Genomic DNA, 27,563 nt, shown 5'->3' on the forward strand with positions numbered 1-27,563 from the left:
TAAATTCCAAAGATAAAGGAAGATCCTTAAAGCAGCAAGAGACAAGAAATCCCTAACCTTTATGGGGAGAAGTATTAAGTTAACAGCAGACCTCTCCACAGAGACCTGGCAGGCCAGAAAGGACTGACAGGATATATTCAAGGTCCTAAATGAGAAGAACATGCAGTCAAGAATAACCCGATAGCCAAGGGAATATTAAAGAAGAAAACCATAACTTGGGGCATCACAATGCCAGATTTCAGGTTATACTACAAAGCTGTGATCATCAAGACAGTGTGGTACTGGCACAATAACAGACACATAGATCAGTGGAACAGAGTAGAGAATCCAGAAGTAGTCCCTCAACTCTATGGTCAACTAATAATTGACAAAGCAGGAGAGACTATCCACTGGAAATAAGACAGTCTCTTCAATAAATGGTGCTGGGAAAATTGGACATCCACATGCAGAAGAATGAAACTAGCCCACTGTCTTGCACCATACACAAAGATAAACTCAAAATGGATGAAAGATCTAAATGTGAGACAAGATTCCATCAAAATCCTAGAAGAGAACACAGGCAACACCCTTTTTGAACTCAGCCACAGGAACTTCTTGCAAGATACATCCACGAAGGCAAGAGAAACAAAAGCAAAAATGAACTATTGGGACTTCAAGATACGAAGCTTCTGCACAGCAAAAGACACAGTCAACAAAACTAAAAGACAACCTACAGGATGGGAGAAGATATTTGCAAATGACGTATCAGATAAAGGGCTAGTATCCAAGATCTATAAAGAACCTTTGAAACTCAACAGCAAAGAAACAAACAATCCAATCATGAAATGGGCAAAAGACATGAACAGAAATCTCACAGAGGAAGACATAGACATGGCCAACAAGCACATGAGAAAATGCTCTGCATCACTTGCCATCAAGGAAATACAAATCAAAACCACAATGAGATACCACCTAATACCAGTGAGAATGGGGGAAATTAACGTGGCAGGAAACCACAAATGTTGGAGAGGATGTGGAGAAAGGGGAATGCTCTTGCACTGTTGGTGGGAATGTGAACTGGTGCAGCCACTCTGGAAACCTGTGTGGAGGTTCCTCAACAAGTTAAAAGTAGATCTTCCCTACGACCCAGCAATTGCAGTACTGGTATATAACCGAAGGATACAAAAATAGAGATTCAAAGGGGCACAAGTACTCCAGTGTATATATCAGCAATGTCCACAGTAGCCAAATGCCCAAATGTCCATCAACAGATGAATGGATAAAGATGTGGGAGGAGGGAGTATGTGTGGGATGTTCCTCAGCCATCAAAAGGAATGAAGCTTTGCCATTTGCAGTGATGTGGATTGAACCACTATGTATTATGCTAAGTGAAATCAGTTAGTTAGAGAAAGACAAATACCATATGATTTCAGTCATTGTGGAATTTAAGAAACAAAACAGATGAACATACGGGAAGGGAAGAAAAAAATAAGATAAAAACAGAGGCAAACTATACGAGACTCTTAACTATAGGGAACAAACAGTTGCTGGTAGGGAGGTGGGCAGGAAGGTAGGTTAATTGGGCGATGGTCTTTAAGGATTGCAGTTAATGTAATGGGTGCTGGATGTCACATGCAAATTATGAATCACTAAATTCTACCCTCGAAACTAATAATACATTGTATGTTGAATTTAAATGAAAAAAAATTAAGAGATTGGCAGAATTTTTTTTTCAAATGATCAAACTGTGTTGTCTACAAGAGACAATTTAGAGTTAAAGACACAAAGAAGTTGAAAATGAAAGATGGAAAAAGATATATTATGCAAAGAGTAACCAAAAGAGAGTAGAGGCTATAATAATATCAGACAAAGTAGACTTTAAGTAAGAAGCTGTTACAAGAGATGGAAAAGAACATTATATATTGATAGAAGTGTTGATTCACAAAGAAGATACAAGAACTATGAACCAATTATATAAGCAAGCATAAACATAACTGAAGAGAGAAACACATAGTTGTACAGCAATAAACACTTTAATACATCACTTTCAATAATGGATTGAACAACCAAAAATGGGCCTTGAACAACACTAGAAGCTAATTGGACCTAACAGATGTATAGAAGACTCCAGTCGGCTACAGTACACTACGTATTTTTCATGTGCATATGGTCCATTCTCTGCAATAGACCAAAACAAGCCTTTTTTTTTTTTTTTAAGATTTTGTTTATTTATTCATGGGAGACACAGAGAAGCAAAGACATAGGCAGAGGGAGAAGTAGGCTCCCCATGGGGAGCCTGATGTCAGCCTCGATCCCAGGATCATGCCCTGAGATGAAGTCAGATACTCAACCACTGAGCCACCCAGGTGCCCCCCCAAAACAAGTCTTAATACATTTTAAAAATTTTAATCACATGCAGTTCTTTGTTCCAATCAATTAATGAAACTAAAGCATAACAGAAGGAAAATGAATGTCATGAATAAATGGAAAATAAACATCACACTTTTAAACAACCAATGAGTCAAAGAAAAATCACCAGGGAAATTAGATAGAAAATACCTTAACAGAATAAAAATGAAAACACAGCATACAAAACCTTACAGGATGTGGTCACAGTAACACTAAGATGGAAATTTGTAGCTGTGAACATATACCTTAAAAAAGACGGGAGCCTTGGTGGCTCAGTTAAGTATCTACGTTAGGCTTAGGTAATGACCTTGGAATCCTGGGATCCAGCCCTGCATGGGGCTGCCTGCTCAGTGTGGAGTCAGCTTCTCCCTCCCCCTGCTTTGCTCACTCTCTCTCTCCCCCTCTCAAATTAATGAAATCTAAAAACAACAACAACAACAACAACAAACAGGGTTGATAGAGGGAAGTGTGCAGACGATAGCCTCATCCATTTGGATGTTGGGTATTAAGCTGGGCACTTGTTATGATGAGCATTGAGTATTGTGTGTAAGTGATGAACCACTGATTTCTTCTGAATGCAGTATTGCACCGTATGTTAACTAACTAGGATTTAAATAAAAAGTTAAAAGAAAATGATGTCATGTTGATAACATAAGACAGGATAAGGATAGCAGTCCTTTTGCCTCTAGTCTTTATCCCCAAACACTAACTCCATTTTTATCCCCAAAACACTTCAGACAAGACTACAGTGTAGGATTTTCTACAATATCTTCTAAACTGTGAGGGTACCAAAACCAAGGCAAGTCATTCATAATCTAGAGAAATCTAAGGAGACATGATAACTAAATGTAATGTGATACCCTTGATGGAATTGTGGAACAGAAAAATGAGATTAAGGGGAAAAATCTGAATAAAGTATGGGCTTTATTTAATAATTGCCAACATTTTATTATTAGTTGTGACAAATCTGCTAGTAATGTTAACAGTAGAGAAAATTGGGTACAGTATATTAAGGAATTTTGCTTTCTATCCTCATAGACAGCATACATTTGCATCTGGCTTTTATATTCAGTCTATAAATCTCTGCCTTTTAATTGTAATGATCAGACCAGGAGGGAGGGGCAAGATGGCGGAAGAGTAGGGTCCTCAAATCACCTGTCCCCACCAAATTACATAGATAACCTTCAAATCACCTGATAATCTACGAATTCGGCCTGAGATTTAAAGAGAGAACAGCTGGAAAGCTACAGTGAGAAGAGTTCAGGCTTCTATCAAGGTAGGAAGACGGGGAAAAAGAAATAAATAAACAAAAGGCATCCAAGGGGGAGGGGCCCTGCAAGGAGCCGAGCTAAGGCCGAGGCGAGTGACCCCAGGACAGGAGAGCTCCGCCCTGAGAAGCAGGAGCTTCACCAATCTTCCCGGGCAGAAAGGAGCTCTTAGGGAGTTAGAGCAGGACCCCAGGGGGGCGGGGATGCCCTCAGGCTCCCTGGGACACTAACACCTCTGTGCCCAGGAGAGTGCGCTGAGCTCCCTAAAGGGCTGCAGCGCGCACGGCGGGACGGGGAGCAGCTCGGAGGGACTCGGGGGGCGGCTTTGCGGAGGGGGCTACGCGGCCGGGAGCAGCTCGGAGGGGCTCGGGCAGAGGAAGAGGCTCCGTACGGAGGGGGCTGCTCGGCTCCGGGAGCAGCTCGGAGAGTCTCGGGTGGCAGCTCCGCGGAGAGGGGACTGCGAGGCGGGAGCACGAATCCAACAGTGCAGGCCCGGGAGCACAGGGCGCCGGGACACAGCCCAGGATCCGGCCTCCCCCCGGGACACGCAGAGGCCGGGAGGGCCCAGGACAGCAAGGACACTCCTGCCCCGAGCTGAGCAGATCAGCGGCCCCTCCCCTGAAGCCTCCAGGCCCCTGCAGACTGAGCTCCGTAGTTACTGTGGGAGCTGAATCCAGGGCTCCAGAGCTGGCCTGGCCACTGTGGTTGTTCCTCCTGGGGCCTCACGGGGTAAACAACCCCCACTGAGCCCTGCACCAGGCAGGGGGCAGAGCAGCTCCCCCAAGTGCAAACACCTGAAAACCAGTACAACAGGCCCCTCCCCCAGAAGACCAGCTAAACGAACAAGTTCCAGGGGATGTCAAGGGACATAAAGTATACAGAGTCAGAAGATACATCACCGTGTTTTGTGTGTGTGTGTGTGTGTGTGTGTGTGTGTGTTTGCTTTTTGATTTCTGTTTGCTTCTACCACCCCTTTTTTCCTTTCTTTCTTTATCTTTGTCTTTTTCTTCTCTTTTTTCTTTTTTTTTCTTCCTTTTCTCTTTTCTCTTTTTTCTCTTTTCTTTCCTTCTTTCTCTCCTCTCTTTTTCTCCTTCTCCCAATAAAACTTGTTTTTGACCACTCTGCACTGAGCAAAATGACTAGAAGGAAAACCTCACCTCAAAAGAAAGAATCAGAAACAGTCCTCTCTCCCACAGAGTTACAAAATCTGGATTACAATTCAATGTCAGAAAGCCAATTTAAAAGCACTATTATACAGCTACTGGTGGCTCTAGAAAAAAGCATAAAGGACTCAAGAGACTTCATGACTGTAAAATTTAGATCTAATCAGGCAGAAATTAAAAGTCAATTCAATGAAAAAAATCAATTGAATGAGATGCAATCCAAACTAGAAGTCCTAACGACGCGGGTTAACGAGGTGGAAGAACGAGTGAGTAACATAGAAGACAAGTTGATGGCAAAGAGGGAAACTGAGGAAAAAAGAGACAAACAATTAAAAGACCATGAGGATAGATTAAGGAAAATAAACGACAGCCTGAGGAAGAGAAACCTACGTTTAATTGGGGTTTCCGAGGGCACCGAAAGGGACAGAGGGCCAGAATATGTATTTGAACAAATCATAGCTGAAAACGTTCCTAATCTGGGAAGGGAAACAGGCATTCAGATCCAGGAAATAGAGATATCCCCCCATAAAATCAATAAAAACCGTTCAACACCTCGACATTTAATAGTGAAGCTTGCAAATTCCAAAGATAAAGAGAAGATCCTTAAAGCAGCAAGAGACCAGAAATCCCTGGCTTATATGGGAAGAAATATCAGATTAACATCAGACCTCTCCACAGAGACCTGGCAGGCCAGAAAGGGCTGGCAGGATATATTCAGGGTCCTAAGAGATGAACATGCAACCAAGAATACTTTATCCAGCAAGGCTCTCATTCAAAATGGAAGGAGAGATAAAGAGCTTCAACACAGGCGGGAACTGAAAAAAATGTGACCTCCAAACCAGCTCTGCAAGAAATTTTAAGGGGGACTCTTAAAATTCCCCTTTAAGAAGAAGTTCAGTGGAACAATCCAGAAAAACAAAGACTGAATAGATGTCATGATGACACTAAACTCATATCTCTCAATAGTAACTCTGAATGTGAACGGGCTTAATGACCCCATCAAAAGGCGCAGGGTTTCAGACTGGATAAAAAAGCAGGACCCATCTATTTGCTGTCTACAAGAGACTCATTTTAGACAGAAGGACACCTACAGCCTGAAAATAAAAGTTTGGAAAACCATTTACCATTGGAATGGTCCTCAAAAGAAAGCAGGGGTAGCCATCCTTATATCAGATAAACTAAAATTTACCCCGAAGACTGTAGTGAGAGATGAAGCGGGACACTATATCATACTTAAAGGATCTATCCAACAAGAGGACTTAACAGTCCTCAATATATATGCCTCGAATGTGGGAGCTGCCAAATATATCAATCAATTATTAACCAAAGTGAAGAAATACTTAGATAATAATACACTTATACTTGGTGACTTCAATCTAGCTCTTTCTATACTGGATAGGACTTCTAAGCACAACATCTCCAAAGAAACGAGAGCTTTAAATGATACACTGGATCAGATGGATTTCACAGATATCTACAGAAGTTTACATCCAAACTCAACTGAATACACATTCTTCTCAAGTGCACATGGAACTTTCTCCAGAATAGACCACATACTGGGTCACAAATCGGGTCTGAACCGATACCAAAAGATTGGGATTGTCCCCTGCATATTCTCAGACCATAAGGCCTTGAAATTAGAACTCAATCACAACAAGAAGTTTGGAAGGACCTCAAACACGTGGAGGTTAAGGACCATCCTGCTGAAAGATGAAAGGGTCAACCAGGAAATTAAGGAAGAATTAAAAAGATTCATGGAAACTAATGAGAATGAAGATACAACCGTTTAAAATCTTTGGGATACAGCAAAAGCAGTCCTGAGGGGGAAATACATCTCAATACAAGCATCCATCCAAAAACTGGAAAGAACTCAAATACAAAAGCTAGCCTTACACCTGAAGGAGCTAGAGAAAAAACAGCAAATAGATCCTACACCCAGCAGAAGAAGAGAGTTAATAAAGATTCGAGCAGAACTCAACAAAATCGAGACCAGAAGAACTGTGGAACAGATCAACAAAACCAGGAGTTGGACCCGGAATAACTGGGGGAATTTTAAAAAAGAAAAACATATCTGGGGGCATCATAATGCCAGATTTCAGGTTGTACTACAAAGCTGTGATCATCAAGACAGTGTGGTACTGGCACAAAAACAGACACATAGATCAATGGAACAGAATGGAGAACCCAGAAGTGGACCCTGAACTTTATGGTCAACTAATATTCGATAAAGGAGGAAAGACTATCCACTGGAAGAAAGACAGTCTCTTCAATAAATGGTGCTGGAAAAATTGGACATCCACATGCAGAAGAATGAAAATAGACCACTCTCTTTCACCATACACAAAGATAAACTCAAAATTGATGAGAGATCTAAATGTGAGACAAGATTCCATCAAAATCCTAGAGGAGAACACAGGCAGCACCCTTTTTGAACTCGGCCACAGTAACTTCTTGCAAGATACATCCACAAAGGCAAAAGAAACAAAAGCAAAAATGAACTATTGGGACTTCATCAAGATAAGAAGCTTCTGCACAGCAAAGGATACAGTCAACAAAACTCAAAGACAACCTACAGAATGGGAGAAGATATTTGCAAATGACGTATCAGATAAAGGACTAGTTTCCAAGATCTATAAAGAACTTATGAAACTCAGCAGCAAAGAAATAAACAATCCAATCATGAAATGGGCAAAAGACATGAACAGAAATCTCACAGAGGAAGACATAGACATGACCAACATGCACATGAGAAAATGCTCTGCATCACTTGCCATCAGGGAAATACAAATCAAAACCACAATGAGATACCACCTCACACCAGTGAGAATGGGGACAATTAACAAGGCAGGAAACCACAAATGTTGGAGAGGATGCGGAGAAAAGGGAACCCTCTTACACTGTTGGTGGGAATGTGAACTGGTGCAGCCACTCTGGAAAACTGTGTGGAGGTTCCTCAAAGAGTTAAAAATAGACCTGCCCTACGACCCAGCAATTGCACTGTTGGGGATTTACCCCAAAGATACAGATGCAGTGAAACGCCAGGACACCTGCGCCCCGATGTTTATAGCAGCAATGTCCACGATAGCCAAACTGTGGAAGGAGCCTTGGTGTCCGTCGAAAGATGAATGGATAAAGATGTGGTTTATGTATACAATGGAATTTTACTGAGCCATTAGAAACGACAAATACCCACCATTTGCTTCAACGTGGATGGAACTGGAATGTATTATGCTGAGTGAAGTAAGTCAATCGGTTAAGGACAAACATTGTATGTTCTCATTCATTTGGGGAATATAAATAATAGTGAAAGGGAATAGAAGGGAAGGGAGAAGAGATGGGTAGGAAATATCAGAAAGGGAGACAGAACATAAAGACTCCTAACTCTGGGAAACAAACTAGGGGTGATGGAAGGGGAGGAGGGCGGGGGGTGGGGGTGAATGGGTGACGGGCACTGAGGGGGCACTTGAAAAGTTGAGCACTGGGTGTTATTCTGTATGTTGGTAAATTGAACACCAATAAAAAATAAATTTATTATTAAAAAAATAATGATCAGACCACTTCCATTTTATAGTAAATGTACCATATATGGCTATTTATTATTTTTGCTATCTATTTTTCCCCATTTTTCTGCTTTGGCTGCTTTCTTTGGGTTAACTGTATGATTTTATTTATTTTTCTTAAAAGACTTTATTCATGAGAGACAGAGAGAGAGAGAGAGAGAGATTGAGAGGTAGAGACAAAGGCAGAGGGAGAAGCAGACTCCATTCAGGGAGCCTGATGTGGGACTCGATCCCGAGACTCCAGAAGCACACCCTGGGCCAAAGGCAGACACTAAACTGCTGAGCCACCCAGGAATCCCCTAACTGTATGTTCTTAATGCTTTCATTACATTTATATCAGTAATTAACTAGCTTTGCCTCTCCTATGGATATGTGTTTGCTTTAACATTTGCAGCATACAACTTTTACTTAACACAATCTACCTTCAAATAATTTTACTTAACACAATCTACCTTCAAATTATTTCATTTATGAAAATTTTGTAATTGCCCACTTTTTACCTTTCATCTTATGTGCTGTTGTCATATATTTTACATACACATACGTATACATGATATGTATATATGTTACAAACCTTACAGTATATTGCTGTTGTTATTTTAAAAGATAATGTACCATTTTTTAAAAAGTTCTAAAAATGGGGCAGCCCCGATGGCGCAGTGGTTTAGTGCCACCTGCAGCCAGGGGTGTGATCCTGGAGAACCGGGATTGAATCCCACATCGGGCTCCCTGCATGGAGCCTGCTTCTCCCTCTGCTTGTGTCTCTACCTCTCTCTCTCTCCGTGCCTCTCATGAATAAATAAATAAAATCTTAAAAAATATATAAAATATTTTTAAAAACTAAAAAATAAATAAAAATTTCTAAAAACGAGTAAAGTGCATTTTATATTTATCATCATGTTTCCAGATTGTGGTGCTCTGTATTTCTATGTAGAAATCCAAATTTCCACCTGATACCATGTTTCTTCTGTCTGAAGCTCTTTTTTGTTTTTAAGCTTCTCCTGTAATGTTTGTCAATTGGTTATAAATTCAGCTTTTGTCTGAAAATGTCTTATATTTGCTAAATATAGAATTATAGGTTGACTTCTTTTAGTTCTTTAAAATTGTCACTTCATTGTCTTTTGGCATATATAATTGCTGACAAGAAGTAAGCATTCTTTTTTCCTTAATATACACTATACCTTTCTCTGCCTTCTTTAAGTTTTCTCTTCATCAAATGAGATTTTGCCATTTGCAATTACATGGATAGATCGAGAGGGTATAATGTTAAGTGAAACGAAACAATCAGGTAAAAGATCAATATCATATGATTTCACTCATCTTGAAATTTAAGAAACAAAACAAATGAACAGCCCAAAAAAGGACAAAGAAAAAGAACAAACAAATACAGAGAAGAAACTAGTGGTTGCCAGAAGGGAGGTAGGTAAGGAGAAGGATGAAATTGATAACAGGGATCAAGAGAACATTTATTTTATTTAGCACTCAATAACATATAGAATTGCTGATTTTCTGTTTATCAGTGGTTTTTAGCAGTTTGATTACAGTATACCCTGGTGTGGATTTCTTCATGTTTCTTCTCCTTAATTCATTAAGCTTTTAGGATTTTTTTGTACACTTCATCAAAGTTTGAACACTTTTCCATTATTTCTTCAAATGTTTTTATCTTTTTCTTCTGAAATATTTATTACGTATGTGTTAAATTACTTGATTTATTATCACATGGGTCACAGAATTCTGTTTATTATTATTATTATTATTATTATTACTATTATTTACAGTCTTTTTTCACTGTGGGTTTCTTTTTCTTTCATGCCTTAAAGTCATCCATTATGTTATTTATCTTTTCTTATATGGTATCTTAATCCTCTTTAATGTTTCCTTGTTTCTTGTTGGTTGGTTAGTTTTCTCATTTCATATATTCTTCAAACAGGAACTTTTTAAGTAAGTTCCTGCTTGTTTTCATCATGTTAATGTTTTCTTTCTCTTCTTGAACATATGATACATATTTACTGTTTCAAGTAGCCTTTATTATTAGCTTTATCATATGCATTTCCTACTCTGTCGCTACTAATTAATTTTCTCTCCAGTAAGGGTTGTATATCCCTACTTCTATTCATAACTAGGTATTTTTTTTATTGGTGAAGAGTGTTGTGAATTTTAGATTATTAGCTACTACTTTTGTTTTATTATTTTAAATCTTTTGAGGCCTTTTCTGGTTAATTAGTTAAGTTACTTGGAATTGATTTGATCATTTTAACGGTTGCTTTAAGCTTTGTTTTGTTAGATTAGAGCTCATTTTAAGACTAATTTGGCTCCACTATTAAGCAATAAACATCTTTCTGGTATTTTCCATTGGCCATGAAGTAGATTTTTCTACCTTGGCTAGTGGCAACAGAAACTTCTTACATCTGTGTATGGCTTTGATGATTTTTTTAAGTCTGCTCTTTTTCACTGGTCTTTCCTCATCCTTGAGTATTTTTGTTAATTTACACCAGTTAGTATTTAGGAGACTCTTTTGCAAATATTTAAGACTCAGTATCAGTGCTCCTTTTCCTTCTTTAGTATTTCATCCTTAACAATTCCAGTTGTCATGGCTTCCTTTAATTCATTTATGTTATTTTAGGTTACTGAATCAGGTAGGCTTTTTTGGTTTTTATTGTTTGTAGGCTGTAAATTCTTATTTGCAGTCGGCTGTGTGATAAGGGAAATTTTCAGTTTGTAATGTTTATGGGCCCTGCTCCTGAGCTCTCAGGAAAGTTATGCTTTAACATTTATTAAGGCCAGAATGACTCAGCAAAACTTCAAAACCTGGGCTCTATTTCTGCCCCATGCACACATTGTACATCTGCTTTAAAAAGGTGGGGGGACCCCTGGGTGGCTCAGTGGTTTAGCGCTGGCCTTCAGCCCAGGGCGTGATCCTGGAGTCCTGGGATTGAGTCCCACATCAGGTTCCCTGCGTGGAGCCAGCTTCTCCCTCTGCCTGTGTCTCTGCCTCTCTCTCTCTCTCTCTCTCTCTCTCTCTGTCTCTCTCTGTGTCTTTCATTAATGGATGAATAAAATCTTAAAAAAAAAAAAAGAGCATTCCAAACATAAAAATACAAAAAACAAAACAAAAACTCTCCCTGGTTCCCATAAGATTCAAATCACATAGCCTTGAATATAATAAAAACATAAGATGCAATCTGTAACCTTCTGGAATATCCTTCTTGAGGATCTGTAACTCTATGTAAAGAACCCTGCACTAAATGTTCATTCTCTGGACCACTCTCTTGCTTGTAAAGATTGTACACCCCTAGCAATTGTCCTGACTTGGGCTCAAAAAAACCTCTTCCTTTCTCTTTAAAATTGTTTAAAGTTTATGTTCATTTTACATCAACATGCGATAATCAATAGGACTCACCTCATTCGTTTTTCTGTTTTCAAGTATCCCTGTTTGCACTGCCTGGTGTCTAAAGTTTAAATCCCATTAGTATATAATTTGTATGCTAGATGTGTGATATGGAGAGGTAAATCAATTCCTTTTACTCTACTGGACCAGTTTAGGAAGTTCTTCTGAAATCTCTTATTTAAAACATAGACATTGACCATTTTAGAATTTAACATTACTTAGGCTTGTGATTTGGGGGTTTAAGAAGATTGATCCTTTATAAACATTAGAAAACATTTTTATGATCGCCTCCCAGAAAAGTTGTAGTGAGCACCCTGAATGTGCCATTTTTGAATCTTCCTTCATTTTCAGAAATAGTGAAACCTTTGCAGCAAATTCAAGTGTTAAATTATTTTCCATTTACAGGGTACTGCTTTACAAAACCAGAACTGATCTTCACATTGGAACAAGGAGAAGATCCATGGTTACTAAAGAAAGAATTTCTAAGAGAAAGTTCCCCAGGTGAGTTATTGAATACTGGTAGAAGACATCCAAGAAAATTAGATCCAAAGTGATTAGCTTAAAAAAAAAAAAAAAAAAAAACAGAACAAAGCAGAGCAATCAGCTGGAAGTGAGCAGTTTGAATTTTTCAGCACTATCCTTTTAGAGTCTTTTGCATTTGAAATTATAAAAATAATAGATCTAATAAAATGTGGAAGGGGTCAGCTTGCACAAGGAGTAGATTGTAAGCATGTTAATATTCTCATCTGTAACAATGGGAAATAAGTATTCCATTTGAAGCTGAAAAGTTAAATAATAAACTCCATATACTTAACAGTAAAAAGATAAAAACTAAGAAAAGTTAATGAAGCAACTAAAATTAAGAATCAGCAGATCAGAGAAGAGAAAGGAACCATAATTTTATCATTATATAATAATGACTTACTAGATATCATATAAATATATAGATGATTAAGGAATTGTATAATTGGAAAGGATGACTACTAGGGCAAACTGTAGCCCTCCTAATTGTTAGAAGTTAAATATGTTTGCCAGAGCAAAGATAATAGACCTGTTACTAGAAAAGTTTCTTACAAAGCTGAATAAAGAGTCCTCCCCAGTAATCTTGTATGTCAACTATACATCAAATACAAAAATGAAAAGAGTCCCCAGGACAACCACCACATATCACATTCATTGATTCTTTGTTACTCAGCATATAGTTATACTCAGAGCTAAGATTTATAAGGTGAAATGATTGGGACAAAGCAAAATTAGCAAAGAGAAACGGGACAAAGTCCAGAGGAAACCAGGTGTGAACTTCCAATATCCTGAGCAGTGAATGTGACAACACATACGAAATGTTGTCTACTTGGAAAATTCATTAGAGACTAGGTTTTTGGGAACCATCTCAAAATCTAAGTTCACATTTGTCAGCCAGGGGCTAATCTTAAAAGCCAACCATCTAAGGGTTAACAGTCTCAGGCCTGCTGTGTTAAATGTTTTATACAAAAGCTATGTAAACACACCACATAATATACAATAAGGTAAACACACCTGCCATATCAATTAATAGAAATGAATTAAATTCACCTATTAAAATAATATGCCATCAGATTGTATCAGAGATATGCCTACAAAGTAATATACAAAGTATGAAATATAGTCATCAATTATTAAGCCAAAGGCATAAAACTCAATATTTATTCACCTAGCTAATACTTAAGGTTCAATTCATGTCAAAAACAGATGAGAAAAAGGACATTTTGATAAAGCTAAAGAAGTTTTTATTTTTTTAATAAATTTATTTTTTATTGGTGTTCAATTTGCCAACATATAGAATAACAACAAGTGCTCATCCCATCAGTGCCCCCCTCAGTGCCCCTCACCCAGTAACCCCCACCCCCCATCCACCTCCCTTTCCACCATCCCTAGTTCGTTTCCCAGAGTTAGGAGTCTCTCATGTTCTGTCTCCCTTTCTGGTATTTCCCACTCATTTTTTTCTCCTTTCCCCTTTATTCCGTTTCACTATTTTTTATATTCCCCAAATGAATGAGACCATATAATGTTTGTCCTTCTCCGATTGACTTATTTCACTCAGCATAATACGCCCCAGTTCCATCCACATTGAAGCAAATAGTGGGTATTTGTCATTTCTAATGGCTGAGTAATATTCCATTGTATACATAAACCACATCTTCTTTATTCATTCATCTTTCGATGGACACCGAGGCTCCTTCCACAGTTTGGCTATTGTGGACATTGCTGCTAGAAACATCGGGGTGCAGGTGTCCTGGCATATCATTGCATCTGTATCTTTGGGGTAAATCCCCAGCAGTACAATTGCTGGGTCGGAGGTAAGATCTATTTTTAACTCTTTGAGGAACCTCCACACAGGTTTCCAGAGTGGCTGCACCAATTCACCTTCCCACCAACAGTGCAGGAGGGTTCCCCTTTCTCCACATCCTCTCCAACATTTGTGGTTTCCTGCCTTGTTAATTTGCCCCATTCTCACTGGTGTGAGGTGGTATCTCATTGTGGTTTTGATTTGTATTTCCCTGATGGTCAGTGATGCAGAGCATTTTCTCATGTGCTTATTGGCCATGTCTATGTCTTCCTCTGTGAGATTTCTGTTCATGTCTTTTGCCCATTTCATGATTGGATTGTCTGTTTCTTTGCTGTTGAGTTTCATAAGTTCTTTATAGATCTTGGATACTAGCCTTTTATCTGATACGTCATTTGCAAATATCTTCTCCCATTCTGTAGGTTGTCTGTTAGTTTTTTTGACTGTATCCTTTGCTGTGCAAAAGCTTCTTATCTTGATGAAATCCCAATAGTTCATTTTTGCTTTTTTTCTTTTGCCTTCATGGATGTATCTTACAAGAAGTTACTGTGGCCGAGTTCAAAAAGGGTGTTGCCTGTGTTCTCCTCTAGGATTTTGATGGAATCTTGTCTCACATTTAGATCTTTCATCCATTTTGAGTTTATCTTTGTGTCTGGTGCAAGAGAGTGGTCTAGTTTCATTTTTCTGCACGTGGATGTCCAGTTTTCCCAGCACCATTTATTGAAGAGACTGTCTTTTTTTCAGTGGATAGTCTTTTGTCGAGTATTAGTTGACCATAAAGTTGAGGGTCCACTTCTGGATTCTCTATTCTGTTCCATTGATCTATGTGTCTGTTTTTGTGCCAGTACCACACAGTCTTGATGACCACAGCTTTGTAGTACAACCTGAAATTTGGCATTGTGATGCCCCCAGGTATGGTTTTCTTTTTTAATATTCCCCTGGCTATTTGAGGTCTTTTCTGACTCCAGACAAATCTTAAATAATTTGTTCCAACTCTCTGAAGAAAGTCCATGGTATTTTGATAGGGATTGCATTAAACGTGTAAATTGCCCTGGGTAACATTGACATTTTCACAATATTAATTCTTATAATCCATGAGTATGGAATATTTTTCTATCTCTTTGTGTCTTTCCCAAGCTAAAGAAGTTTTTATTTTAAGGTCATATAAAAGTTTTGAATATTAGTACATCAAATAAATTATCAAGATTCATAAAACAAAAACTGGCAGGAGTTGTAAGGAGAAGTAGGTATACATTAGGTATAGAAGACCCTAATATGTCCCTCTGATTTCATAACAGACTCTAGTGGACTCTAGAATAATGCTCAGAAAACTACCCCTAGGTCAAATCCTGCCTGCTGCTTTTTTTTTGTAAGGAAACACAGGCATATCTATTTGTTTATGTATTCACACTCCAAGGTAGAGTTGAGTAACATGGGTTTGAACTACACAAACAACATAGGCTTAAACTGCACAGGTTTTCTTCCATGTGGAATTTTTTCAATAAATACAGTAAGTATATTATTGTAAATATTTTTTATGTTTATGGGTTTTTTTTCTCTAGCTAACTTTATTGTAAGAACACAGTATATGATACATGTAACATATAAAATGTGTTCATTGACTTTATGTTATCTATATGGCTTCCAGTCAATGGCAGGCTATTAATAGTTAAATTTTTGGTGAGTCACAAGTCATAATGCAGATTTTCAACTGTGTGTGGAGGAGTTGGCACCCCTAATCCTCATGTTGTTTAAGGGTCAACTACAGTTGCAACAGAGATGCATGACCCGCAAATCCCAAAACATTATCTGTGGCCTTTTATATAGAAAGTGTACCAGCCTCTGGTCTAGACATTATACATAGCATATTTTATAAAATGAACCTATTAAGTGCCTTTCAAAACTCTCTTCTGAAAACAGAAATAAAACCTCTTTTTAAATAACCTTGGGGGGGGGGCCCTGGGTGGCTCAGTCGGTTAAGCATCTCCCCTGCTACGTGGGGAGCCCACTTCTCCCTCTCCCTCTGCCTGCCACCCCCATGCTTACACACTCTCTCTCTCTCTCTCTCTCTCTCTGTCAAATAAATAAATAAATCTTCTAAGAAACAAAATAAAATGACCTTGGAACATTGAGAAAATGTAAACGTATTATAGACCAATTCCACAAAGTATAGATACTATTGTTCAATAACACTGTAAATTGCAAGCAATATGAGAAAAGTTAAAATCCCTCTATCTTAAAATCAGTGATGAATATATATCTTTCAACAAAGTATTTTATCAAAAGGTAAATCAAAATTATACAGTATCTAGAAAAAAATTTTATTGAAAATGTTTTTTATAAATGACCACCTTTGGACAGTAGATAGAGCAGTGAAGAATTTTTTTAACTCAAATACAGTTTACCCTTGAACAGCACAGGTTTTAACTGCACAGATCTACTTATACATTGGTTTTTTCAATAAATACAATAAAGTATTGTAGATGTGTTTTCTCCTCTTAATAACATTTTTTCTCTAGTTAACTTTATTGTAGAAATACAGTATATAATACATGTAAATTATAAAATATGTGTTAATCAACTTTTGGTCAACCATAGGCTATTAGTGGTTAAGGTTTTGAGGAGTCAGAAGTCATACACAGATTTTCTCTGTGCATAGGGGTGGTTGGCACTCTTTGACCAGCTGATCTTGAAAACACAGGTCAAGTATACTTTTTTTTTAACAAGCAAGAAAGTTGTAAAAGAAAGCGTAAGTAAAGTAAAAGATGTAATAAAAACTATAATGGTATAAATTATAAAGCAAAAGGTAGTTCTTGAAATAAAATAAAATACTAACCTCAGCTAAAAAAAGGAAAGAAAGCACTATTAACTCATTATAAGTTTTGTGATAGATTCCTACTTCTGTAATATAATTTTGGAATACTTTACCCTAGACTTTCTCTCTTTTGTAAGCTCTTTAATTTGATGGACATGTCAAAAAAACAATGAGATATCTGTGCCAGATAACATACGGTTGTTGAATGAGCTTCTTTACTCACCTGGATTATGATTTCCTCCAAAAGAATGGTCTATTTCATTCTTCCTTACTTTAGTATGTATCATATAATAAATATTTTTAATAACATTGTGGATTGATTCTTAAGCTAGGTGGAGATAACTATCTCATATTGATTCATTCAGAAGACACTCTTCATAAATGCAATGCCCAAGTCAAATTTCTAGGATTTTTGAATCCTTAGGTGTAGATGAGCAATCGTTCTGGGCCCTTGTTTATGCAGAGCTCTCTAGGTAATTCTGAGGCACACTGCTTTTTATGGACCACTGACTTAACTTACACTACAGAAGGATGCAAAGAATATCACAGTAAGAGTTTCATTTTGGAAAAGTGGGCAAAGCTGCATACAATACATTTCATATCATATAAGGGCTGTTGATTAAAGTACAACCACATAACTTTTGAGTACAACCAAGAAAGAGAATATGCTGTCCATTAACCTATGCACTTGCCATCAATTTGAAGATGCATCCTGAGTTTGATTATGGTAATTTACTTTAAAAATCATGAGTCACAAATATGGGTGCTTTCTATATATTTCTTGTTAAAATGAATGATACAGGCAGAATGATACTTCTTTCCTATTTCAAAATAAATGTTGCTTAAATTTGTGAGAAGCTATGAGAAGCCTTTTTCTTGTTAAGTTTTAGGAAGATAGCTTTGCTATATAGTCCTAAGGCTAGAATAGAGGGTAAATTAGGGAAAGAATGTGTGTATAAAGTTACTACTGGAAGTGTAATGAGGACTGACATCAAGATTAGAGTAGAAAATACTGTGGACTGGTGGAATGGTAACTAGAATGCATAATAAACATGCAGTTAGTGTTAAACTTTGTTTCCCTGAATCACTTAAATCTTTCATTTCTTGTTGCTTAGGACAGTGTATTCAAGGCTTTCAAATATTTTTAGTATAGGCCTGACATTTTTACTAGGAGTCTGTGTAGTAGCAGGGCAACAACAGTTAAATATGTACAAGACACTTATGGTGAATAAATATAAAAGATACTTGTAGTTTTTAGGGCCAGTTTGAAACATGATCCTTAAGATTCTCACAGTCAAGACTAGATAGGTTGGAAAACAGAAGTGAAGATTGGGCAAGGAAGAGTAGTTTGGGGAAAATGAGCAAGTAAAAAAGAGAAAAGATGAGGTTTGATGACCAAGAGATATTCACTATTGAACAACCCTGTTATAATACCAAGGTACCAGAACCAGGATAGAGCATTGACTCCAATATAAGTGGAAAAATTACTCTTAGCTCCCATCTTTTTTTTTTTTTTTTAACTTCTACTGTTACACTAATGTTTCTGTGAATGATACCGCAGAGAAAATCAAAGCATGGCAAATAGAATTTTTTTTTCTTTTACCATGAGGAAGTTGGTGCCATTATAAATTAATTTTAGTGTTTTGTAGACTGGAAAAAAATGGAGCTCCAAGGGGAATCATAGAGACTAATGATTATGCTACCATTTTAATCTATATTTGACTAAGAATCTAGACTCATATTTTTCCCTAATGCAAATTCTGTTTCAAATAAATCCATTGGAAACCTTTAATCTACTTTGAACTGATTAACCTTTGAATTCATCCCATTCACTACTTTTGTTTTTTCTGTTCCCAAGATCCAATTCTCTTGAATATATTCTCAATTATCAATTGTTCCTTTCCTTTATATTTTCTTCTTTAACCAGTTTTGAAAACTATACTTTATGATGCCAAATACATGTGTATATTTATTTCTAGCTTCTTTTCTTTCTACTACAAAATGTTTGGATTGTTGTTGTTTTTTTAATAAAAAAGAGAGAATATGTGCTTAGAATTACTTTATTGTTGGGAAACTGATCCAGAAACCAAAGCATCAAATACATAATAGGGCATATATCTATAAGTCCCATTGCATAATAAGTGTGTTAAATATCATAAAGTATTTTTAATTTTCTCATTTTTAGAAGACTCCCAACCTAATCATCTTTCAAAGAAGAGCCTAGAAAGCCAAGGAAAATATTTGTGGCACGTTTTATTCACCAATAAATCATTGCCTACAGAGGAAGAGATTTCAGGAAAACCATGTAATCTGGACATAAACATTTTACATGCAAGAACAATGCCGTATAAATTTGACACTGCAGGACCTACCTACCTGCATCTCAGCTCATTGGCTCCACACTGTCAATATTCAAGAAAGAAGGTTCATGAGCTTAATGTATGTGAGAAATGGCTCCTCAGTATTAAGGAGGGCAGAATTAATACCAGAGAGAAATCATTTGTTTATAGTAAAAATGCGAAAGCCTTCAATTATAAAGAGAAAGTCATTCAACATCAAACAATTCCGACTTTGCAGCGGGCTTCTGAGTACAATGAATGTGGAAACACTTTGTTTGAAAAGACTGCCCTTATTACATCTGAGAGTACCTCCCCCAAAGTGAAATCTTATAAATTCAGTAAATATGGGGGAAAACAATGTGATAAACCAACTCTTATAATCTCTCATAGCAATAATCCAGAGAAAAATCATTATGAGTTTAATGAATTTGAATGTACTGAAAACAGAAATAATTTCAGCAAGATCACACAAAGAACTGATACAGAAGGGAAATCTGCCGGCCAAAATTCACACATTGGAGAACATCAGAAAAATCATATAGGAGTGGAACCCTTTGAATATGGAAAGAAGTTCAGTCCTAATTTGGCCCTCCCAGTGCATCAGAGAACTCACATGACAGACAAATCCTCTGATTATGACACATGTACAGAGACATTAACTTGCCAGTCAGGTTTCAACATACATCAGAGAACTCACATTACAGTGAAACCCTATGAATGTAATGAATGTGGAAAATCCTGTTCTATGAATTCTTTCCTGATTCAGCCTCTGGAAAATCACACAGGGGAGAAACCCTATGAATGTCATGCATGTGGGAAAGCTTTCAGTGAGAAGTCACGCTTAAGAAAACATCAGAGAACTCACACAGGAGAGAAACCCTATAAATGTGATGATTGTGAGAAGGCTTTCAGTGCAAAGTCAGGTCTAAGAATACATCAGAGAACTCACACAGGGGAGAAACCCTATGAATGTAATGAATGTGGGAAATCTTTCAACTATAAATCAATCCTTATAGTACATCAGAGAACTCACACAGGGGAGAAACCCTTTGAATGTAACGAATGTGGAAAATCTTTCAGCCACATGTCAGGCCTAAGGAATCATCGGAGAACTCACACAGGGGAAAGACCATACAAATGTGATGAATGTGGGAAGTCTTTCAAACTGAAGTCAGGTCTCAGAAAACATCATAGAACTCACACAGGGGAGAAGCCCTATAAATGCAATCAATGTGGGAAAGCTTTTGGTCAGAAATCACAACTCCGAGGACATCATAGAATTCACACAGGAGAGAAACCCTACAAATGTAATCATTGTGGGGAAGCTTTCAGCCAGAAATCAAACCTCAGAGTGCATCACAGAACTCACACTGGGGAGAAACCCTATAAATGTGATGATTGTGGGAAAACTTTCAGGCAGAAATCAAATCTCAGAGGACATCAGAGAACTCACACAGGGGAGAAACCCTATGAATGTAATGAATGTGGAAAAGCTTTCAGTGAGAAGTCAGTCCTAAGAAAACATCAGAGAACTCACACAGGAGAGAAACCCTATAAATGTAATCACTGTGGAGAAGCTTTTAGCCAGAAGTCAAACCTCAGAGTACATCAGAGAACTCACACAGGGGAGAAACCCTATAAATGTGATAAATGTGGGAAAACTTTCAGCCAGAAATCAAGCCTACGAGAACATCAGAAAGCCCACACAGGGAGTTAAACGTATGAATGTAAAGAATTTGGAAAACCATTGAACCAGAAATCAAATCTCACAATATAAAAGAGAAAGAGAGAGAACCATATGAATAAACAATTGCAAATTTCTCTGCAAGATGCCAGCCTTGCATCAGGGAACTTACACAGGAGAGAAATTCTTGGAATATATTTTATATGGGCTGTATTTCATCCAGAATGCAGTCCTCATTATGGACCACTCAGCAAAGAAGTTACAAAGATAATTAATGTGAAAAATACTCTGTACTTAATCATCAGAAAACTTACACTGCAGAAAAGTAGTGTAATGTAATAAAAATGTGAAAATTTTGTGTCGGTAATCAAAATTTACTTATCAGAGAAATGATACAATGAAAAATCAGAATATATAATAAGCATTTTGATAAGCTTTTGCCAAAAGCCATCTTTCTCAGTTCAACAGAAAATACATGGAGGTTAGAGACCTCACAATGAGGTAATGGATGTGGGGAACTCTTCTATTATAAATCAGCCCTCAATTGGACTTACGCAGAAATAATTCCTGTATGCCATATAAAGACTATTAATTGTTCCCCAAAAAAATTTCCTCTTCTCCCTCATGCTGCACCTAGTCTACATTTCTCAACCAGTGTCATCCAAATGGGGTCCTATTAATAACCTCTGGCTACTAGAATGTGGTGGTCAATGACCCATCTCACTTAGTACATCCCTCAAATTCTCAATGTTTTCTCCTGTCCCTTAGCAGAATGGAGTGGAGATTACTCTCAGTGAAACTCTGGGCTCATGCACTGAAAATCGGAGAGTACAAGACACTAGGAAACAGGGTAAAGAGTGACTGTGGAATGGAATTTTATCCTCTGTATACACAGACTTTTCGCAGCAAGGAAATAAACTTGTTCTCTACTGAGCTTCTGCAGGTTTGAGTATACTTTATACTGACATATACTCACCAACCCTTAACTAATAAAGCCTATGAATATGATTTCTGTGGATATCTGAACTCAACATATATCAGAAACCTGACAACAGGAGAAACCCCTGACAATAGTTTTTATCCACAACTCCTCATCAGTCAGGTAAATATCAATGAAAGAAATTCAACATTTCAACATATGTAGGAAACATTTACCAAAAAATAACATCTCATTAAATATATGATAATTGAATTGTAAATGTATAAAAGTTTTCAACAAGTCATCAAACTTTAATCTTTCTCAGAATGTGTTACAGGGGGAGAATCTATCAATTTGAGAAAGGTAAGTAATAGCATCTACATAGAAATTGTTCTATAAAACTGTTGTTTCATGTGTATTATTAAAACAGTTAATGAAACACAATATTGATAACAGACATTCACTAGAATAAGACACTTTAAAAGAATGAATAAATAAATTGCATAAACTAAACAGCATTGCCTGTATGTGAATATTTTCTGAGTTCTTTTTTTAATCTATGTGAGTTTGTATTCATGCATGCCAGGTATTTATATGTGTATTGGAACTAAACATCACTGTAATAGAATTATGTACCCCTTGCTCAGTAACTGTTATGGCATCAGCTATACTTTCACATGTAGATTAATAACAAGTAAACCTTTACAGGAAGTAACTGAAAACTCAGAATCCCATACTACATTTTATTTCTCCTGATGTCTTCTGGACATGTGCATATAGGAAAGGCCATTGGGGGCAAGATGGCAGAGGAGTAGGGTCCTCAAGTCACCTGTCCCCACCAAATTACCTAGATAACCTTCAAATCATCCTGAAATATCTACGAATTCAGCCTGAGATTTAAAGAGAGAACAGCTGGAATGCTACAGTGAGAAGAGTTCACGCTTCTATTAAGGTAGGAAGACGAGAATAAAGAAAGAAACAAAAGGCCTCCAAGGGGGAGGGGCCCCGCAAGAGCCGGGCTAAGGCCGGAGAGAGTGTCCCCAGGACAGGAAAGCCCCATCCCGGAGAAACAGGAGCTTCACCAATCTTCCTGGGAGGAAAGGCGCTCCCAGGGAGTTAGAGCAGGACCCCAGGAGGGGCAGGGATGCCCTCAGGCTCCCAGGGACACTAACAGCACCTGTGCCCCGGGGAGAGCGCACCACACCCCGGGCCGAGCTCCCTAAAGGGCTGCAGCCCGCGCACGGCTGGACCCGGAAGCAGCTCGGAGGGGCTCGGTCGGCAGCTCCGCCCGCGGAGGGGGCTGCCGCCTCAGGAGCACCTCCGGGCGGCTCCGACAGAGGCTCCGCACGGAAGGGTCTGCAGGGCTCCAGGAGCAGCTGGGCGCAGCTCCGGTGGCGGCTCCCCACGGAGGAGGCTGCGCAGCCCGGAGCAGCTCTGAGGCGGCTCCGGCACAGGCTTCGAGCAGAAGGGGCTGCGGGACCAGGAGCGCAAATCCAACAGCACAGGTACCAGGAGCACAGGGCGCCTGGGACGGCCCAAGATCCCACGCTACCCCCCCGGGACAGGCAGAAGCCAGGAGGGCCCAGGACAGCAAGGACGTTCCTGCCTTGAGCTGAGCAGATCAGCGGCCCCGCCCCCTGAGTATCCAGGCCCCTGCAGACTGAGAGCTCTTTAGTTACTGCAAGAGTTGACTCCAGGGTTCCAGAGCTGGCCCCTGCCACTGTTGTTGTTCCCCCTGGGGCCTCACAAGATAAACAACCCCCCACTGAGCCTCACCGTGGCCTCGCTGGATAGCTTAAACATCTTTCACTGAGCCCTGCACCAGGCAGGGGGCTGAGCACTCCCACAAGTGCTAACACCTAAAAATCAGCACAGCAGGCCCCTCCCCCAGAAGACCAGCTAGACGGACAGGGGAAAAACAAATTATTAACCAAGCAGCACTGGAAAGTTCCAGGGGAAGTCGAGGGATTTGCAGTATACAGAATCAGAGGATACTCCCCATTGTTTTTGTTTTGTTTTTTTGATTTCTGTTTCCTTCCCCACCCCCTTTTTCCCCTTTTTTTCTATTCTCTTTTTTCTTTTTTTCTCTTTTTTCTCTTCCTTTTTTCTTTTTTCTTTTTTTTTTCCATCTTTCTCTTCTCTCTTTTTCTCCTTTTCCCAATACAACTTGTTTTTGGCCACTCTGCACTGAGCAAAATGACTAGAAGGAAAACCTCACCTCAAAAGAAAGAAACAGTCCTCTCTCCCACAGAGTTACAAAATTTGGATTACAATTCAATGTCAGAAAGCCAATTCAGAAGCACTATTATAAAGCTACTGGTGGCTCTAGAAAAAAGCATAAAGGACTCAAGAGACTTCATGACTGCAGAATTTAGATCTAATCAGGCAGAAATTAAAAATCAATTGAATGAGATGCAATCCAAACTAGAAGTCCTAAAGACGAGGATTAACGAGATGGAAGAACAAGTGAGTGACATAGAAGACAAGTTGATGGCAAAGAGGGAAACTGAGGAAAAAAGAGACACACAATTAAAAGATCCTGAGGATAGATTAAGGGAAATAAGTGGCAGCCTGAGGAAGAAAAATCTACGTTTTTTTTTTTTTTAATTTATGATAGTCACACAGAGAGAGAGAGAGAGGCAGAGACATAGGCAGAGGGAGAAGCAGGCTCCATGCACCAGGAGCCTGACGTGGATTCTATCCCGGGTCTCCAGGATCGCGCCCTGGGCCAAAGGCAGGCGCTAAACTGCTGCGCCACCCAGGGATCCCAAAAATTACGTTTAATTGGGATTCCCGAGGGCGCCAAAAGGGCCAGAGGGCCAGAATATGTATTTGAACAAATCATAGCTGAAAACTTTCCTAATCTGGGAAGGGAAACAGGCATTCGGATCCAGGAAATAGAGAGATCCCCCCTAAAAACAATAAAAACCGTTCAACACCTCAACATTTAATAGTGAAGCCTGCAAATTCCAAAGATAAAGAGAAGATCCTTAAACCAGCAAGAGACAAGAAATCCCTGACTTATATGGGAAGAAATATCAGATTAACAGCAGACCTCTCCACAGAGACCTGGCAGGCCAGAAAGGGCTGGCAGGATATATTCAGGGTCCTAAATGAGAAGAATATGCAGCCAAGAATACTTTATCCAGAAAGGTTCTCATTCACAATAGGAGAGATAAAGAGCTTCCAAGACAGGCAGGAACTGAAAGAATATGTGACCTCCAATCCAGCTCTGCAAGAAATTTTAAGGGGGACTCCTTACAATTTAAATTTAAGGGGGACTCCTTACAATACAATTCCCCTTTAAGAAGAAGTCCAATGGAACAATCCACAAAAACAGGGACTGAATAAATACCATGATGACAGTATATTTCAATAGTAACTCTGAACGTGAATGGGCTTAATGACCCCTATCAAAAGGCGCAGGGTGTCAGACTGGATAAAAAAGCAGGACCCATCTATTTGCTGTCTACAAGAGACTCATTTTAGACGTAAGGACACCTACAGCCTGAAAATAAAAGGTTGGAGAACCATGTACCATTCACATGGTCCTCAAAAGAAAGCAGGGGTAGCCATCCTCATATCAGATAAAATAAAATTTAACCCAAAGACTAGTGAGAGATGAAGAGGGACACTATATCATACTTAAAGGATCTATCCAACAAGAGGACTTATCAATCATCAATATATATGCCCCGAATGTGTGAGCTGCCAAATATATCAATCAATTAATAAGCAAAGCTAAGACATACTTAGATAATAATACACTTATACTTGGTGACTTCAACCTAGTACTTTCTACACTCGATAGGTCTTCTCAGCACAACATTTCCAAAGAAACGAGAGCTTTAAATGATACCAGATGGATTTCACAGATATCTACAGAACTTTATGGATGGATTTCACAGATATCTACAGAACTTTATGTCCAAATGAAACTGAATACACATTCTTTTCAAGTGCACATGAAACTTTCTCTAGAATAGACCACATACTAGGTCACAAATCAGGTCTGAACCCATACCAAAAGATTCGGAACATCCCTTGAGTATTCTCACAAGGCAAAGAAGAAGTCAAACTCTCCCTCTTCACCGATGACATAATACTCTACATAGAAAACCCAGATGAATGTGATGAGCACTGGGTGTTATTCTGTATGTTGGCAAATTGAACACCAATAAAAAATAAACTTATTATTAAAATTAATTAATTAATTAATTAATTAATTTTAAAAGAGGAAAGGCCATTGTTACTAAACCGTTTCTTTTCAAAAAGCCAATGTTTTCTGTGTACTTTTGTATTATCTCAGGGTCACTAGTACATTTAAAACATATAACAAAATATGGAAAGAGCCCAGATGTCCATCAGCAGATGAATGGATAAAGAAGAGGTGGGGTGTGTGTATGTGTGTGTGTGTGTGTGTATTATTCAGCCATCAAAAAGAATGAAATCTTACCATTTGCAACAATGTGGATGGACTAGAGGATATTATGTTAATCGAAATAAATCAGAGAAAGACATACCATTTCACTCATGTTGAATTTAAGAAATTAAAAAGATAAACATAAAATAAGAGGAAAAGTGAGGGTGGCAACCTATGAGACTCTTTTATTTTTAAGAGTCCCCCTTAAAATTTCTTGCAGAGCTGGATTGGAGGTACATATTCTTTCAGTTCCTGCCTGTCTTGGAAGCTCTTTATCTCTCCTCCCATTCTGAATGAGAGTTTTCCTGGATAAAGTATTCTTGGATAAAGTATTCTCTTTATCTTTGGAATTTGCAAGCTTCACTATTAAATGTTGAGGTGTTGAACGGTTTTTATTGTTTTTAGGGGGATCTCTCTGTTTCCTGGATCTGAATGCCTGTTTCCCTTCCCAGATTAGGAAAGTTTTCAGCTATGATTTGTTCAAATACATATTCTGGCCCTCTGGCCCTTTCGGCGCCCTCGGGAACCCCAATTAAATATAGGTTTTTCTTCCTCAGGCTGTCACTTATTTCCCATAATCTAATTTCATGGTCTTTCGTTTGTCTCCTTTTTCCTCAGTTTCCCTCTTTGCCATCAACTTGTCTTCTATGTCACTCACTGGTTCTTCCACCTCGTTAACCCTCGTCGTTAGAACTTCTAGTTTGGATTGCATCTCATTCAATTGATATTTAATTTCTGCCTGATTAGATCTAAATTCTGCAGTCATGAAGTCTCTTGCATCCTTTATGCTTTTTTCTAGAGCCACCAGTAGCTTTATAATAGTGCTTCTGAATTGGCTTTCTGATATTGAATTGTAATCCTCCCACTCAGGCACCTCTAAGCGACTCAGGGAACAAACTACAGGGAACAAACAGGTTGCTGGAAAGGAGGGAGTGGGAGCACGGGGTACCTGGGGGATGAGCATTAAGGAGGACACTTAAGTAATGAGCACTGGGTGTTATATGCAACTGATGAATCACTGAGCTCTACCCCTGAAACTCATAATACTGATTTGTTAAATAAAAGAGTACATGATTGTACAATTAAACAGGTAAGGGAAAAAAATAAACAGGTAAGGGGATACTTCGTGTAAATATATTTTTAAGAGTGTATACTTGTAAACACTTGTAAATACTAAGCTTGTCAACATTAAAATATGTAAAATGAAAAAGCATACATTTAAGTATACCCACACATAAACACACACACATCTTTAATGTCACTGTTTTCTCAGCAGAAGTATACTGAGGAGCC

The 27,563-nt window shown here is 38.5% G+C and overlaps 1 protein-coding gene across 2 annotated transcripts in view; it reads left to right on the forward strand.

The window, feature by feature from the left end:
• Nucleotides 1-22,360, forward strand: part of ZNF782 (zinc finger protein 782) — a 57,962-nt gene extending 35,602 nt beyond the window's left edge. The window contains exons 4-5 of one of the 2 annotated variants that reach the window (XM_049115587.1): nucleotides 12,173-12,268; nucleotides 19,094-22,360. In XM_049115587.1, the coding sequence (XP_048971544.1) occupies nucleotides 12,173-12,268; nucleotides 19,094-20,961 (1,964 nt within the window). In that variant the 3' untranslated portion in view covers nucleotides 20,962-22,360. Of the gene's footprint in view, nucleotides 1-12,172; nucleotides 12,269-19,090 lie in introns of both variants that reach the window. The other variant, XM_025423055.3, reaches the window with a different exon arrangement.
• The last annotated feature ends 5,203 nt before the right edge of the window (nucleotides 22,361-27,563 follow it).

This window comes from Canis lupus, chromosome 1 (assembly GCF_003254725.2).
Source record: "Canis lupus dingo isolate Sandy chromosome 1, ASM325472v2, whole genome shotgun sequence".
Classification (NCBI taxonomy): Eukaryota; Metazoa; Chordata; class Mammalia; order Carnivora; family Canidae; genus Canis; species Canis lupus.